Source organism: Mandrillus leucophaeus, unplaced genomic scaffold (assembly GCF_000951045.1).
Source record: "Mandrillus leucophaeus isolate KB7577 unplaced genomic scaffold, Mleu.le_1.0 Scaffold9, whole genome shotgun sequence".
Taxonomy (NCBI): Eukaryota; Metazoa; Chordata; class Mammalia; order Primates; family Cercopithecidae; genus Mandrillus; species Mandrillus leucophaeus.
Genome location: NW_012109807.1, coordinates 394,394 through 412,381, shown reverse-complemented (window position 1 = coordinate 412,381; position 17,988 = coordinate 394,394). Strand labels below are relative to the sequence as shown.

General features: G+C 47.4%; 2 protein-coding genes across 2 annotated transcripts; both read left to right on the top strand.

Annotated features, from left to right (window-relative positions):
- Positions 1 to 334: 334 nt before the first annotated feature.
- On the top strand, positions 335 to 2,376 carry GPR45 (G protein-coupled receptor 45). Its single transcript, XM_011969562.1, has one exon. It carries the CDS (start codon positions 585 to 587, stop codon positions 1,884 to 1,886), a length of 1,302 nt encoding a protein of 433 aa, XP_011824952.1. The 5' UTR covers positions 335 to 584; the 3' UTR covers positions 1,887 to 2,376.
- A 6,464-nt stretch (positions 2,377 to 8,840) lies between these two features.
- Positions 8,841 to 10,325, top strand: LOC105531687 (putative uncharacterized protein encoded by LINC00269; the record flags this gene model as incomplete). The annotated part of the gene is made up of 2 exons (XM_011969667.1): positions 8,841 to 8,891; positions 10,149 to 10,325. Coding segments are annotated over exons 1-2 (228 nt in total), but the record flags the coding sequence as incomplete, so codon positions are not given.
- Positions 10,326 to 17,988: the final 7,663 nt, after the last annotated feature.

Here is a 17,988-nt window from a genome sequence, read left to right as displayed (position 1 = left end):
TATATTGAGATGTAAATTTGTTCAGCTTTTGACATGTCAGTCATTCCTCAATGAAGTGGGTTTTTTAAAAAAGCTAAACAAATATTATAGCAGCAGCATTAACTATCATTTATTCATTTACTCAACAAATATCTATTGGACACTTACTGCATGCCAGCCACTGTTGTCAGTACTGGGAGATAGCAGAGAATGAAACAGGCAAAACCTTTCTCTTGAGGAGCTGGATTCTAACGCTAGTTGGCTAGACCAAGGCTTCATTCCAACAGGTTGCTGAAAAGTCAAATTATTACATAAACACTAACTACAAAGTTTACTTCCTCAGTTTCCCCAGAGGAGAGCTGATTAGGTTTTTCTGGGCTGCTTGACAAGACTCAGACAATATTTGTGAATACGAAGCTTTGTCCCAAGTGGTAAATAAACGTGCTGAGAAACACCTGTAAAGTTTAAAGGCGTGCTCTCCTCAACGCGATTGGAAACTCTAACTCCCTTCTCTTTTGTACTTTTGCTTGCTGTCCGCTACAGAGTGTCCAAGCACCGAGCTGTGCACACAGTCGCTCCCGGCAGAAATGCTTAGGATGTGATCCATGAATCGTAAATCCCAGCTAGCGCTCACAAAGGCGGACGTTTCTCCCCAAGACCATTCCAGTGCCCCAGACGTCCACAGACATCCAGGAACATGCAGCCGGCAGACAAAAAATGGCAGCCACCGAAGCGCTGAGGGGAGCCCTCCTGGCCACTTCTGTCCCAGCTCCAAGGGTCTCTCCACGATGGCCTGCAACAGCACGTCCCTGGAGGCTTACCCATACCTGCTGCTGAACACCAGCAACGCCTCGGACTCCGGATCCACCCCGCTGCCCGCACCCCTGAGGATCTCCTTGGCCGCGGTGATGCTGCTGATGACCGTGGTGGGGTTCCTGGGCAACACTGTGGTCTGCATCATCGTGTACCAGAGGCCGGCTATGCGCTCGGCCATCAACCTGCTGCTGGCCACCCTGGCCTTCTCGGACATCATGCTTTCCCTCTGCTGCATGCCCTTCACCGCCGTCACCCTCATCACCGTGCGCTGGCACTTTGGGGACAACTTCTGCCGTCTCTCAGCCACGCTCTACTGGTTTTTCGTCCTGGAGGGCGTGGCCATCCTGCTCATCATCAGCGTGGACCGTTTCCTCATCATCGTCCAGCGCCAGGACAAGCTGAACCCGCGCAGGGCCAAGGTGATCATCGCGGTCTCCTGGGTGCTGTCCTTCTGCATCGCGGGGCCCTCGCTCACCGGCTGGACGTTGGTGGAGGTGCCGGCGCGGGCCCCACAGTGCGTGCTGGGCTACACGGAGCTCCCCGCCGACCGCGCCTACGTGGTCACCTTGGTGGTGGCCGTGTTTTTCGCGCCCTTCGGCGTCATGCTGTGCGCCTACATGTGCATCCTCAACACCGTCCGCAAGAACGCCGTGCGCGTGCACAACCAGTCGGACAGCCTGGACCTGCGACAGCTCACCAGGGCGGGCCTGCGGCGCCTGCAGCGGCAGCAACAGGTCAGCGTGGACTTGAGCTTCAAGACCAAGGCCTTCACCACCATCCTGATCCTCTTCGTGGGCTTCTCCCTCTGCTGGCTGCCCCACTCCATCTACAGCCTCCTCTCTGTGTTCAGCCAGCGCTTTTACTGCGGTTCCTCCTTCTATGCCACCAGCACCTGCGTCCTGTGGCTCAGTTACCTCAAGTCCGTCTTCAACCCCATCGTCTACTGCTGGAGAATCAAAAAATTCCGCGAGGCCTGCATAGAGTTGCTGCCCCAGACCTTCCAAATCCTCCCCAAAGTGCCTGAGCGGATCCGAAGGAGAATCCAGCCGAGCACAGTCTACGTGTGCAACGAAAACCAGTCTGCGGTTTAGGGGGGCTAGGGGGCCACAGAGAAGGGGCAGCTGAGCCCGGGTCCCAGGGCTGGCTGGTCTGTCCTGTTCTGTTCCCTGGCATGTTGGTCATAGTCTGCACTTTGTGGTGGCTATTTAAGCACAAAGGTACTCATTTGTAATCAGATGAGCTGCAGCGCCCAAATTTCAAATTTTGGCAAGACGAATTATTTTTGTTTCTCTTTGCAGAAGAGCCGAATACAGGGCTGATGGGGACTGCAAAGTCATTAAGGCAAAAATGGAGTGGGCTGGGGCGTGCAGAAGTTGGGCAGAAAGGGAGGAGGAGGGCAAAAGGGAGTGAAGCTGGTTGAGTGTGGGGCAGGAGGATGGGTCAGTCACAAGAGCTTCAACCTGCCCTCTGAGCCCTCTCTGCACCTGCTCAAGAGAAACCCTGAGAAACTCCAGTAGGTGTGAGCTCCTGGGTGTTCACTCGTTTTGTTTGACATCAGGGCTCTTCAGCTATTGATGTTTGTGGTGTGTGGGGACTCACAAGAGGTCCTTTATATTGATCAGATGTGCATTTCTTCCCAGGCCTAAGTATCTTTCCTAGAAAGAAACGAAAATCACAACGGGGAAGCGGAGTGAGCCTCTGTGCTTTGAGCTCCCTGGAATGATGCATGGGAGGCCTCAGAGGCTTGAAGCCCAGAGAAGGTCATGCGTAGCCCAGGTGAAGTGAGAAGCACATCCAGGAGCTCCTGCATGTCCCCAGCGCCCCCCACCCGCTGGGTCCACCCCGTCCCTGCACCCCAAGGTCACTCGGCCTGTCTACTGGAGAACCCTTTGGCCCTTCCCTCTTTGCCTCCACCCCTGTCCCTGCATCCCTTCATTTTCCTCCCCTCCGTTTCCCGTGTGCTATAACTCACCTGCTGAGCAAGCGTCTGTAGTGACCTGCTTTCAGTGTCAGCAGCGGGCAGGCTGGGCTTAGTTTACGCATTTCCTTTGGATCCCCTGGAGCTCCAGAGCCCTTCAAGCCACCAAATCCACTTCAGCACTGGACCCACTGCAAGTGCGGCACCAAGGAGCCCAATTCTCGGGGTCCCCATTGGTCTCTGTGTTCCTCCTACCTCACTCAGATCCACTGCTGCCATCCTGTTTACCTACTGGGACCAGATCCCGGAAGTGAGGTTGCCCAAAGGGGACTTCTCTGCTTGTGCCCTATTCGGCCACCACCAGGGGTCCCCACACTGGCATATGAGGGTCCTGATCCAGGGCATAACACTGAGCCCACTGAGCTCTCTTTATTGTTCCAGATCTGAAGAGGGTGGGAAATTTAAGGAGCAATTTAGAAAATCTGATTCCAGGTCTGACTCTATCAGGAACTAGTCATGTGACCTTGTTCATTTCTCCTCATTTCTCTGGGCCTCAGTTTCCCCATATGCCAAACGAGGAGGCAGGTCTAGATGATTTCCCATGTGCCCTTTCATCTCTCAAACTCTCTGATTCTGAAACGTGTATTTTCTGTCTGAAGTCATCAGGTCCCCTGCATCCATTTATTCATCCATGCAAAGAGCATGCGTTAAGTGCCTACTAGATGTAAGGCACTGTGGGGGAGATAGTGATGAATGAGGCATGGGCCATGCCCCAAAGCAGTTGTCTGATTTATCTCAGGATCATTGTAACTCAAATTCAGCCTAAGAGCACAGAAGCCCCATTTTTGCTTCACTTCCCATTTCTTTCTAAACTGAATTAAGAGCCAGCCCCTCCTTCTCATACTTTCCTCCCGCAGTAGTGGTAACATGGGCAAAGAAGAAGGGGGGTAAAAGGGAAAACATAACTTCCCTTAACCCTCCTCTTCAGCCCAGAGGAGGGTAAAGAAGATAATTGACACTTGTTCCCCCTCACCTCCCTCCCCGTTTATTCCCAGATGGAGAGAGAGGGAAAAGATGAGCAATTGACGTGTGAGCGACAGAGGTGGGTCCCATCAATTCTGTGTCTCCAGTTCCCCCAGCAAGGTGGGGATTTGCCTTCAGCTCCATGGAGTAAGGCTGTAGTTCCCCAGCAGTGCCCAACAGCACAGCCAAGTCACCAAGGGGACCAAGCCCATGGGCACGCCCCCCTCTGGTGGGCATTTCAGATAATTTCTTCAGGAGCCTTGAACAAAAGAGTTCACAACTGAATAAATGAAGGTACCAAAATTTACATCGATCAGTGTTATATGATGTATGTTGGATAGTAATATATTTGTTTCAAAGTAATAATTTTGTATATATTTTAAATAAAGTATTATTGCTCTTTCGGTGTATAAGCCTCTATGTTCTTGCCAAAATTTGCACCAAGACCACACATATTAAGCCCAGAATCCAATACCCAGTACCCCTATATCAATTTGTTCACACTGCTATAACAAAATGCCTCAGACTGGCTCATTTATCAACAATAGAACTTATTTCTTCCAGTTCTGGAGGCTGGGAAGTCCAGGATAAAGGTGTAGGTAGACTCAGTGTCTGGCAAGGGGTCCTGCTCTGCTTCATAGATGGCGCCTTGTGGCTGTGTCCTTGCATGGCAGAAGGAGAAGGGACACTCCCTCAAGCCTCTTTTCAGGGGCACCAATCTCATTCACCTCCCAAAGGCCTCATCTCTTAATACTATCACATCGAGTATTAGTTTCCAACACATGAACTTTGGAGACACCAATATTCAGGCCACAGCAGTGCCCTAAGAAGAAAGGCTTCAGGAAGTCTAGAACCTGAAAGTTACTAGCAAAAGCTGGAAAGACTAACGATAAGATGACAACCGGGAGACTGTTGGAACAACATGGGTCACAGCTGGCTGCCCCCACATGTTTTGTTTTGGTTTTTATGATGGTGCTGCTGAATCACTCCAGCCAGTTAGTCTCCTCTGACTTGCAGTGTGCCACTTTCATAATCCTACCCGGCCTTGCTTGAACCTTTAACAAACTTCGATTTCCTAAGATACCAAGCAAATGTCTGGTTCTGGTCTCCTTCCCTGAGATTTGCAGGATAAGCACTGCTTCATTGTTTTATTTTATTTTATTTTTTTGAGATGGAGTCTCACTCTGTCACCCAGGCTGGAGTGCAGTGGCGTGATCTTGGCTCATTGCAACCTCCGCCTCCTGGGTTCAAGAGATTCTCCTGCTTCAGCCTCCTGAGTAGCTGGGATTATAGGCGTGCACCACCATACCCGGCTAATTTTTGTATTTTTAGTAGAGACGGGGTTTCACCATACTGACCTCCTGACCTCAGGTGATTTGCCCGCCTCGGCCTCCCAAAGTGCTAAGATTACAGGCAGGAGCCACCATGCCCAACCCATTGATTTATTATTAATTTTTTTTGCATCTTCTCTCTAGTCCTGTGGTTCACCCAAACCCTGCACTCTGCGTGAAGTCTGGGCAGCTTCACAGCTAAATTATCTCTGTAGGGCCTTAGGCAAGAGAAAGAAACTGGCTGACCATGGTAATAACCCTGGAGGCAGACACCTGGGATCCTTGGGAGAGTCTTGCATTAAAAATGAGACACAAGGAAGTCTCAGAAGTGTCCTCCTACTTGTAACTACTCCTGCAAATCTGCCACCTTTTCCTCTTGAATTGTAGTCCCCAAGGTCAGGGTGAAACAAAATCAAAGGTTCCCTAGGATGTTCTGATGACCAAGATGAGCAGCAAATACCTAGATCAATTCTTACTTTGCCATTCGGAGCCACGGGTGTATTTTCCCTGCACACAAGTCACGGTGCATGTTTTTGTTTGTTTTTTGACTCAAAAAAACTTCTGCGTTAAGTATTTTCAACACTGTTCAGTTCCCTTATTCATGTAGTTGGGAACTTTGGCTGCAGAGCCCTCACAATTGCAGGAGTGCCCCGTGCTCGGTTTCTGCTCTTACGGAAACGCAGGGGATGTGGAGTATGTGCTTGAAACAGGACAGTCTGAACCCCAGGGTGCCTCGCTCTCTGTGGGATTCCAGGCAAGTGACATGGCATTCCTGTACCCCACCTGCCTCATCTCTGAAATGGCAGAAAAACTCCCAGCCGGAAGACCACAGTGAGGAATAAACAAAATCATGTATGGAAAGGATCTAATCCAAGGCTGAGTCCATGGCAGATGCTAAAGACATGGAAGCATTAGAGTCGCACTGTTGACCTGCTGATGGCCAAGGTTTGTTCCTTTTGGGCAAGGGTGGAAAGTTCTTTGAGAAAATGGCTGTTTGGTCATTCTGAAAATAAACAAACAAAAGCAAGCAAGTCTCTAGTGGAAAGCAGCTGGGTGTCCTGTAACTCAATTCAATACTGATGCTACCTACCTGGAGTTAGAGTCAGAACCCACAGGTTGAGGGCTCCGTCCCACAAGACTACCATCCCCATTTCAGATGCCAATCACAAGCAGGAGGTGGTCACCTGTGCTTCTGACCCACAGACTATAAATGGGAGTTTCTCACAACCGCCTTCTCAGGTTTGCTTAATTTGCTAAAGTGGCTCATAGAACTCAGGGAAGAACTTTATTTACGTTTACCCATGTATTAGTGTATTATTCTGTTCTCACAGTGCTAATAAAGACATACCCAAGATTAGGTAATTTATAAAGGAAAGAGGTTTAATGGACTCACAGTTCCACATGGCTGGGGAGGCCTCACAATCCTGGCGACAGGCAAATGAGCAAAGTCACATCTTACATGGTGGCAGGCAAGAGAGCTTGTGCAGGGGAACTTGACTTTATAAAACCATCAGATCTCATAAGACTCATTCACTACCGTGAGAATAGTATGGGGGAAACCATCCCCATGATTCAATTATCTCCACCTGGCCCTACCCTTGACACGTAGGGATTGTTACAATTCAAGGTGAGATTTCAGTGGTGCCAAAGCCAAACCATATTAATTACAAAGTTATTACAAGGGATACAGGGCAAGGCGTGTGGGAAGGGGTGCAGAGCTTCCACGCCCTCTCCCGGATCACCACCAGGGACCTCCACACATCCAGCGACTCAGAAGCCCATCTGAACCTAGACCTTTTCAGGTTTTATGGAGGATTTATTCCATAGGCATGACTGATTACAACACTGGCCATTCTTGATCAACTCAACCTTAGCCCCTCTCCCCTCTCCCCTCTCCCTTCTCCCGAGGTTTTGGGGGTGGGAGGAAAGTCCCAACCCTCTAATCCTGTCACAGTCTTTCTAGTGATCAGCCCTCCTCCTGAAGCCACCTCGGGCCCCCAGCCACCAGTCATCTCATTAGCATACAACAGACACTCTTACCACGCTGGAGATACTAAGGCGAGGAACCAGGGGCAGAGACCAAATACATAATATATTATATCACACTCTCACAGACTCATTCCGCATCCTCATGTGGTCTAGGATTTCAGGGTTCAGTTGACACTAACACCACATCCACAGAAGCCAGGAGCATGAGTTTGGCTTTCAAGAGCAAAATTCTGCTTGCTGACCTCAACTGCACTACTTCACTCCATTCAAAACTCTCCCTAGGTCATAAGCTGGCCTCACAGGGCTGCACAGATGGATGAGATGGATGTGTGATGCAGCCCATTCCCATGCCTAGAAAGCACAGCCTCTGGTGCACGTCGCTGCTCTCAGGATTGTTCTGAGGTCCCCAGGGCACTGTGGAGCCTGTCCGGGAAGGCAGAGAGGCAAGAGAAGGGTGGAGGCGGATTGGGTAAAAGGCTGCTGTCACAAAGACAGCCGACACTAAGGGGCCTGAAACAGACAAACTTCGTTTCCCTCCGATTAATAGTGCAGGCAGCCAGGTGGGTGCTCTGCTCTGTATGGTTGTTTAGCATGCAGTTTCCTTCCATGTAGTTTCCCATGGTCCCCGGGGCACTGTCCTTATCTTTATGGTCACTCTGGGCTGCAGCCACTTCCATGTTCCAGTTCATGAGACTGGGGAGAGGATGGGGGAGCATGTGCAATAAGACAACCCGCACTCCACCGTGGTCTTCCACCACCAAGAGCGGAGGCTCCTGGCCACACCTAGCTGCAAGGGAGGCTGGGAAATGGAGTCCCTCGTCGGGAGGCTGTCTGCCCAGCTCCAGCCTACTGTGGAAGAAGATGGGAGCTGGGCGCAGTGGCTCACATCTATAAGGACAGCACTTTGGGAGTCCTAGGCAGGAGGATAGCTTAAGCCCAAGAGTTCAGTTAAAGATCAGCCTAAGCAACATAGTGGAGACCCTGTCTCTACAAAAAAAATGCCAAAATTAGCCAAGCATGATGGTTCACACCTGCAGTCCCAGCTACTCAGGAGGCTGAGGCAGGAAGATCACTTGAGCCTAGGAGGTCAAGGCTGTAGTGAGCCATAATGGTGTCATTGCACTCCAGCCTGGGCAACAGAGAGAAACCCTATCTTTAAAAAAAAAAAAAAGAAAGAAAGACGGGAAGGATTTGGTGGACATCTGGCGGTGTCTACCAAAACGCTACACAATTTTTAAAAACAGGAGGTCCTAGCAACACATACAAATTACAAATTTCACAAAGGAGCCTTTGTTTATTGTAAAGTAAGCATCTCTCTAACACATCAGCCAAAGATGGTTACCTCTCTCTTTATCTCAGCCCCCAACCTACAAAGTCCTACATCCAAATACAGAAAATGCATGCATTTATACCTGTGGTAAGGAAAGAAAGGCACCACATTTAAACAAACGATGGGAGACATAAAGTAACTAGACTGAAAATCTGGAGCCACAAGGAGATGAACTTTGCCAGGATAAGAAAAAAAAATTACTGTGTAAAATAACAAACAGTCAACACTGATTACGATCAACTCTGCCCAAGAATTTGATTACATTAAAGGAAGGAAGGTAGTTTCAACGCTCTGGCTGTTGAAAGGTGGAGGCTGGTGGCCGTGGCTCAGAGGGAGCACCATAGAGTATGGGTGGGGCTCAGGCCAGGGCACCACAATTTAACTCTTCCAGGGGACGGAGGGCTTGGGAACCCTCGCTGGGAGGTCAGCATCTGGATTCTGTAAGAATAGAAGGATGTTTGCACGCAAAAGCATGGTGTGTGCATGCGTGTGCGTGCGTGCACAGGTGTGCGCATTATTATGGGCTGGTGTCCAAGGTTATTTTAGCAGAGAGTTCCAGTTTCCCTTCTGCTCTCTTGCCCCTTCATCTGGGAGGAGCAGAGAACAAGGTGTTCTAGGAATAGGAGAGGTGCCAGAGATTGCCGTAGTCAAAGAGGGAACCAGTAGGAGCTGCAGCACAGACTTCTCTTAGTCTGATAAGAACAGAAAGAACTTATCTGTGTGAGAAACACTTAGATGAGACCAGAACTTCACCTTCTGCATCCACCAATCTGAGGGCGCTGATATGCAAATTCAGCCTCCTGGGTGTTCAGGTAAACTCCTGAAGATCCCCAAGGCCCAGTTAATGAGAACAAATTACTCGCCCTGGGTCTCTATGTTCCATCTCCGTTCTCTCTCCTGCTGCCTCTGGCATCTGCTGCCCCTCTGCCAGCTATTCCTGTCTAGGCAAAATAACTAAGCTCATTTTCAGAAGCATTTTTTAAAAGGAAGTCCTACTGTTCTTTATTCACGGTCCTTTGGAGGAATATATTTCTCATTTCCTCCCTCATTAAAATGCTGCCGCCATATTTCTTCCTTTTGGCATTTTTGTGGTGGTCTTCTGAAGACTCTAGATGCTTTATTACACCAGAATGAGAGGGTCACTAAGCTCACTGTACAAGATAAACAAGACCGAATGATTTTAAAAATGCACAAGGAACAATGGGAAGCTTAATTTGCTTTGAAACTATCTGAAACGGGAGGCTCTTTTTCCCCAAGGCCTTGGAATTCTCTCTGGAATCTGAAGGGTCCCTTGGGAAACAGCCAGTCTAGGCTACTAGAAAGTCCTCTCCCCCTTGCAGGGGGTTTTGGGGACTGCTGGGATGCATTCCCTTCAGACCCGCACGGGTGGCTGTGGGCACCATGGGGTTTCTCGCCAGCCAAGCCCAGACGGGGTCCCTGGCTGCCTCCCACATTCCCCTGGATGATGATCCATGATTTTTTTGTCCCACTCATCTCTAAATCTCTGTTATACTTCATGGGAACCTCCTTTTGCCTGCATGTCCTCTTCATTCCCCTACCTTCTTCTCTGGTTTCCTTGAATCCTTCCTTCTCCTTAAACCATGCAATAAGCAGATACCAGCCCTTCCCCTGACGTGATACTAACATCTTTAAACTTCGGTTGTAAACTGTGTACAAGAATGACATATGTGAATAAATATTCCTTGGTTTTTTGTTTGTTTGCTTTTTAAAACGGAGACTAGCTCTGTTGCCCTGGCTGGAGTGCAGTGGTACGATCAGGGCTCACTGCAACCTCCGCCTCCTGGGTTCAAGCGATTCTCCTGCCTCAACCTCCCGAGTAGCTGGAATTACAGGCACATGCCACGACACCTGGCTAATTTTTTGTATTTTAGTAGAGACAGTGTTTCACCATGTTGGCCAGCTTGGGCTTAAACTCCTGACCTCAGGCGATCCGCCTGCCTCGGCCTCCCAAAGTGCTGGGATTACAGGTGTGAGCCACCATGCCTTGTTTGTTTGTTTGTTTGTTTGTTTTAAAGAACAGGGTCTCGTTCTTCCTCCCAGGCCAGAGTACAGTGGTGTGATCATAGATTACTGCAGCCTTAAACTCCTGGGCTCAAGTGATCCTCCCAGCTCAGCCTCCTGAGTAGCTGGGACTACAGGCATGTGCCACCATGCCTGGCTAAATTTTAAAACGTTTTTTTGTAGAAAGAGGGTCTCACCATGCTGCCCAGGCTCATCTGGAACTCCTGGGCTCAAGCAATCCTCCCACCTCAGCCTCCCAAAGCATTGGGATCCTGTAATCCCAGTTGGTATTAGCCAATGCACGTGGCCTCCTAGTTTTAAAAAATCTTATCTCCTGATTCTTTAAAATTATAAAAGTAATGTGCTCCTTGTAGAAACAAAACAGAAACCAAACAACCAGTGTGTTTATTAGAGGGATTTTAAAACCGGTTTTATTATTATGTATAAAAATACACTTTTTCTTTTGCAAACTTCAGATCATACAGCATCACAACTTTGTGGCCTGGTTTTTATCTTTGTTTTGGTTTTGTTTGGTTTTTGTCCCATTTTTGGAAGTGATTTCTGGTGGCCAGGAGTTCTCCATTGTGGGGATATGCCTCTGATACTTAAGGCTTCCTGTTTTGGATATTCAAGGGTTTTTTTTCTTCTCTTCTATTTTTCACCATTTAAAAGCTGCTATAATGAGCATCCTTGACATAACTTTTTCTGCCTAGCTGCTGATTATTTTCCTAAAATAAACTTCTAAAAGTGGAAACGGTGGTTTCTGGTGCCATAATAAAATTGCTTTTCAGAACGTTAGTGTCAAGTTATTCTCTCACCAGCTGAGCTGGAGAATTCCCAGAACCGTGGGAAAGTCTGGGGGAGGTCACGCAGTTCTTCCCATCAGCCACCACCCAGCCCTCGCAGGCAGGCTGTGTCAGCCTCCTTTGGGCCACAGGTTGGATTATGAATCAGGTTAAGAAGGTACTGGGGAGAGCAAACACAGCCTTTCTGACTTAGGAGGCATTATTCAAGAACTTTGCAGTTTTACAAAGGCTAAGACCAATTAATATTATTCACTAATTATATATAGGAGAGTGTAAGAGAAACAACCATTAAGTCTTTTGCACCTCCCAGAAACCAATTTGGGCTGGAAGAATTGTTCCACTTCAGGCCCCTTTGAGTCACCTAGACTCAAGAAACCCTTTGAACAAGCAGAAGTAACTATGTTTTCCACCTGCCACGCTGGCCTGGGAAGGGTTTCCAGACTCACGTCCTGTTTCTGGCCCTTTCCTACTACTACGGCATGAATTGTGTCTCCCTTGCCAAATTCATATGTTGAAATCCTCACCCACAATGTGATGGCCTTAGGAGCTGATGCCTTTGGAAGTGATTAGGCCATGAGGGTGGGGCCCCCGTGATGAATTAGGGAAAGAGGTAGAGACCCCAGAGCTTCCTCTCTCTGCCATGTGAGGACGCAGCACGAAAGTGGCCATCTGAAGCCAGGAAGAGAGCCCTCTCCAGGAACTGAATCTGCCGGCACCTTGGTCTTGGACTTCCAGCCTCCAGAACTGTGAGAAGTAAGTTTCTGCTGCCTAAGTCCGCAGTCTGTGGTGTTTTGTTACAGCAGACCAAGCTGACTAAGACAGATACTTGGAGGCAAACTTTCCTGCCTTGCTGTGAGAAGTATATGAAAATGTTAATGTTCTATTCTCTGTCCTGAGAAACAGAAGAGAATATAATTTCAGCTGTCCCAGTGGCCTAATCAAAAAGATATAGTAACCATATTTTTTATTTTCTGTCACTGATGCTTTGATAACTGGGCCCTTGCTGACCCTAGAGGACAGACTTCCCCTCCCAGCGTCAGCCAATTCCTAGAGACAGTAAACAGCTAGCCCACGAGCCTTCCTTCCTCCCTCCCTTCCCCCTTCCCACCTTCCTTTCTGCCTTTCTTTTTTCTCTTTCTTTCTTTTCTCTCTTTCCCTTTCCTTTCTCTCTTTTTCTCTTTCTTTCTTTCTCTTTTTCTCTTTCTCTCCTGTCTTTCTCTTTCTTTCTCTCTTTCTCTCTCCTTCTCTCCTTCTCTCTTTCTCTCTTTCTTTCTCTCTTTCTTTCTTTCTTTTTTTCTTTCTTTCTTTCTCACTCACTCACTGCTGGGCTCAAGTGATCCTCCTGCCTCAGCCTCCTGAGTCCCTGGGATTACAGGTACATGCCACCACACCTAATTTTTTATTTTTTGTAAAGACGAGGTCTCACCATGTTGTCCACGCTGGTTTCAAACTCCTGGCCTCAAGCAGTCCTCCTCCCTTGGCCTCCCAAAGTTGTGAGATTACAGACATGAGCCACCCCACCGAAGAATGCTGTTCAAATACAAAACAACCAATCCAGGGCTTATACCCCAACCACTTCCTTTATGGAGCTCTCACACATGGGGTCACCATCCACCTGTGCCAATCACCCCAGAGCCAGGTACCAAACAATTAGGGAAGCCCCTGTACCCCAGAGCCCACTGAAATCAAACCAGCCAATCCTAAGCCTGCTCACCCTGTCTCTCCCATACCTTCCTGTGGAAGCCACAGCAAAGGCTCCTGTCCACATTCCCCACACGTCCCTCTGCCTCCTGACCAACCCAGTGCGTCTCCATGTGGCCCTGCGTGGGATGCTGTGCCCCTTCTCGTGGGAGCTGTGGTAACAACCAACCTTTTCAGTGGCAGTCATCTCTCGATCTGCTGGCCTCACCATACCTCACATTTTCTATTAATACTCTCTATTTTAAGGCAAAGTATTCTACGATGAACTGATTGGCTAAAACAGTTTGGATTCTGCACCCCCTCCCTTTCTTACGTTTTAAAAAACTTTGACTATGCGAAGCTCAAAATGAACAGGCGGAATACCGGAAGGAAATGTTGCCAGTGGCTCTCTCAGGTGGTAGAACTGCTGCTCTTTCCATAGCTCAAATACTTGTGTTACTTTGCTTAGAACCAGGATAGAGCTTCCCCTCCAGCCTTCTCTATCGCCATTCCCCTGTTACTCCCTGGACTCCTGGTTACTCAAACTGCCCCCTTTCTCTCATTTCCAAGGGGCCATCACCTTGCTCACTTCCAGGGCTGGTCCTGCTGTTCCTTCTGCCTGGGGCACTTTTCCCCGACTTAAGGCTCCCCCACTGGGCTTCTGGCTTACCCGCACTGCCCACTCTAGCATTTGTCCCACTATGCTGCAACTGTCCCTGATTGTTTACAAGACAAAACAATGTACACGTCTAAAGAGATCCAATTTCTTTGACTTTAGTCAGTTTACAAGAAGGTATTCCCTTTATATGAGTACATAGTCAAAAATTCAATTTTATGCCCACCCCGCCCAAAAGACAGGTTATCATATTACTGGCCTGGCTATATTTAAGTGCATTTTCCATGTATGATAGTGTCAGAGGCGTCTGAACCAGAGCAGTCTATCTTGAATAGGAGCTGGGTAAAATGAGGCTGAAACCTACTGGGCTGCATTCCCAGACGGTTAGACATTCTAAGTCACAGAATGAGATAGGAGGTCGGCACAAGATACAGGTCATAAAGACCTTGCTCATAAAACAGGTTGCAGTAAAGAAGCAGCTAAATCTCAAGAAAACCAAGATGGCGATGAGAGTGACCTCTGGTCGTCCTCGCTGCTACACTCCCACCAGTGCCATGACAGTTTACAAATGCCATGGCAACGTCAGGAAGTTTCCTATATGGTCTAAAAAGAGGACGCATGAATAATCCACCCCTCGTTTAGCGTATCATCAAGAAATAACCATAAAAATGGGCAACCAGCAGCCCTTGGGGCTGCTCTATGGAGTAACCATTCTTTTATTCCTTTACTTTCTTAATAAACTTGCTTTTACTTTATTCTGTAGACTCGCCCTGAATTATTTCTTGTGCGAGATCCAAGAACCATCTCTTGGGGTCTGAATCTAGACCCCTTTCTGGTAACATTAGTATTCTTGCCATTTTCAAACTGGTTTTTTTTATTATTATGGTAAAATATACATAACATTAAGTTTATCATTCTAACAGTTTCCAAGTGTACAGTTCTGTGGCATAAACACATTTTCATTGTTATGCAATCATCACCACCATCAGAACAGAAACTCTGTCCCCATTCAACACTAATTTCCCCTTTCTCCCTTCCCAGTCCCTGGCACCCACCATTCTACTTTCCATCTCTATGAACTTGACTATTCTAGGTATCTCATAGAAGTGGAATCACACAGTATGTGTCCTTTTGTGACTTGCTTATTTCACTTGGCATAATGTCCTCAAGATTCATCCATATTGTAGTGTGTGTCAGAATTTTCTTCCTTTTTCACACTGAATAATATTCCATTTCATGGGTTTTAAATCGTATATTTAGTTACCAAAAGTGAATGTTTGGATGCATTTTATATAAAATTAGAATTGCTATCTTATATATTCATATCAACATAAAAAATATAACCCTATATCAGACCATCTAAAAGTCATCTGTTTATTGCCCTAATCCCTTCTATTGGGTCCAAACAGACCAACAAGCAAAGCTCCTCAATGGTCTAAGGTGGGCCCTTGAAAAAGGGTTCAAAATCAGCACAAAGTCTTTGCCAACACCTGTTGGTTTTTTCATCATTTATCCACAGAACTTTGCACAATGCCTGGCATACTGCAGTCTCCCTACACATACTTGTGGAATGAATGCATAATTGAACACATGAATGAATGAATGAACGAACGAACAAACGAAGGAACAAAGGGAAAAACTGCCCACTTGGCATGAAATACAGTTCTTGGTGAGTCCCTCTGTCCCTGAGCTGCCTCCCTCGATGGCCAGGTCATTGCTAATTCTGCAGTTGCATGAACATGATCATAAACTTGGATTAAGTCATTGCTGCTGAGGCTCTGCCTCAGGAGGAAACAAGGGGATTCGCCAGCTCAGCAGCCCCAGATGGTTCCCAGACAGAGAGATCCTCCCGTCTTCCTGGCCCAGGGGATCAATTTCATGTGTCCATGTGACTGGGCCATGGGATGCCCAGATTAAACATTCTTTCTGGGTGCCTCTGTGAGGGTGTTTCCAGAGGAGATTAGCTTCGGAGTTGGGGGCCTCAGGAAAGATCTACCCTTCCCAATGTGGGTGCATCATCCAATCTATTGAGGGCTTGAATAGAACAGAAGGCAGAGGAAGAAGGAATTTGTCTTTTTGTTTTTAACTTGCCTCAGTGCTTGAGTTGGAATATCTCCTCTCATCTTCTCCTGCCCTTAGACTGGGATTTAGACCATCAGCTCCCTGGCTCTCAGGCCTTCAGACTTGGATTGAATTACATCACAGGCCTTCCTGGGTCTCCAGAAGCTGATGGCAGAATATAAAACTTCTCAGCCTCCAGAATGGCCTGAGTCAATTCCTCGTAATAAATCAGTCTCTCAATCACACACACTCTCTCTCCCCACCCCTACACTCTCTCTCTCTCTCTCTCTCTCCTATTGGTTCTTTTTCTCTGGAGAACACTGACTGTTACAATGTGCATCCTGGCACGGCCATGGCGGTAGGGAACAGCTGACCTTCCCTGTCGGTTGCTGCTTAAGCAGCAGCTTGTTTTCCAGTATTTGTATAAACACAAGATACCTGAAAATTACACCAGCAGGAGCAAATCGAGCACAGATAGGAAACTGGCACTGCTGCTGCGTGTTTCCATCGTTCAGTTGCATGAAATTACAGTTATGGGAGCAGAGATAATGATAGGTTTACAGGAGGCTCTCAAGTTTGATGTGATGGGACAGCCAACCTTCCTCTATAATTGCATTACCTTTGCTGTGGTCTATTCCACTAGGAATCGCCCAGGACATGGGCCTGCAATGCAGGTGTGGAAATGTGTTAGGAAATCTACAGCATCACGACACCATAGCAGTGGGAGAAGGAGCCTGACCAAGGAAACAGGCTGGTTCTAATTTGCTGAGGCACTGCGCCCCAACTGATACACAGGGAGAAGTGAATACCAGCCCTTCCCCTCCCAAGCCCAGACAAAAACACGCATGCTGTCTATACTGCCTGCAAAGTCATGTCTTGCCCTCCCAGGAAAAGTGAGGATAAATGTCCTCTTCCTGTCCTGTGACCAGCTTCAGCAGCTCTCTGCACTTCCAGATGTCATGCAGTGGTGACCCTCTCAAAAACAGGAATTGGAGCCCTACTAGCTGGAGCAACCATCCAAGAAGGGGTGTGACTAGAGATCTGGGCACACGGCACACCTCCTTCCCTTCCCAAAAGATGTTGTAGATGTTTATATGAAGAGGGGTTGGGAAACAAGATGGAAAACGTGCAAACCTTTGTTAGGAGACCTGCTAATGAAACACACAGGGCAGGTGGCCACTCTGTCATCTGCTCTGACCTACAGGGCAGCAGCTGCCCTGGCTCTGGCCACATTTTCCTGTAAGTTAGTCTGGATCTCGTTCTGAATCAGCTTTACACGGACCTTTGCAGATGAACAAGTGTCACATCATGGATGGGGAAACCTTTGTGCCTTTCCTTGTTGGCAAAGACTTTGTGCTGATTTTGAACCCATTTTCAAGGGCCCACCTTAGACCATTCATGAGCTCTGCTTGTTGGTCTGTTTGGACACAATAGAAGGGATTAGGACAATAAGGACTTTTAGATGGGCTGTTATAGGGTTATATTTTTCTATGTTGATATGAATATACAAAACAGCAATTCTAATTTTATGTAAAATAAATGCAAATACTCTATGCACATACACTCTTGGTAACTATATTATTTTAAAATCATGAAATGGAATATTATTCAGTGTTAAAAACGAAGAAAATTCATGGCCGGGTGTGGTGGCTTATGCCTGTAATCCCAGTACTTTGAGAGGCTGAGGCGGGCAGATCACTTGAGTTCAGGAGTTCGAGATCAGCCTGGCCAATGTAGTGAAATCTTGTCTCTACTACAAATACAAAAAATCAGCTGGGCATGGTGGCATGCGTCTGTAATCCTAGCTACTTGGAGGCTGAGGCAGGAGGATCCCTTGAACCCGGGAGGTGGAGGCTGCAGTGAGCTGAGATCGTGCCACTGCACTCCAACCTGGGTGACAGAGTGAGATTCTCTCTCCATAAAAAACAAAGAAAATTCTGACATATTCGACAATATGGGTGAACCTTGAGGACATTATGCCAAGTGAAATAAGCCAGTCACAAAAGGACACATACTGTGTGATTCCACTTCTATGAGATACCTAGAATAGTCAAGTTCATAGAGACGGAAGGTAGAATGGTGGGTGCCAGGGACTGAGGAGGGAGAAACAGGGAATTAGTGTTTAATGGGGACAGAGTTTCTGTTTGGGATGATGCAAAAAGTTCTGGAGATGGATGGTAATGATGATTGCATAACAATGTAAATGTATTTATGCCACAGAACTATACCCTTAAAAATTGTTAGAATGATAAACTTAATGCTATATTTTACAATAAAAAATACACTATGAAAATGGAAAGAATATTAACATACATGCAAAATGCACTTAAATATAGCCAGACCAGTAATATGATAACCTGTCTTTTTGGGGGAGGGCATAAAACTGAGTTTCTGACTATGTTTACTCATATAAAGGG

Excerpts from the sequence above, each read along its gene's own strand:
- GPR45 (XM_011969562.1), top strand. The coding sequence starts at position 585 with ATGAATCGTAAATCCCAGCTAGCGCTCACAAAGGCGGACGTTTCTCCC.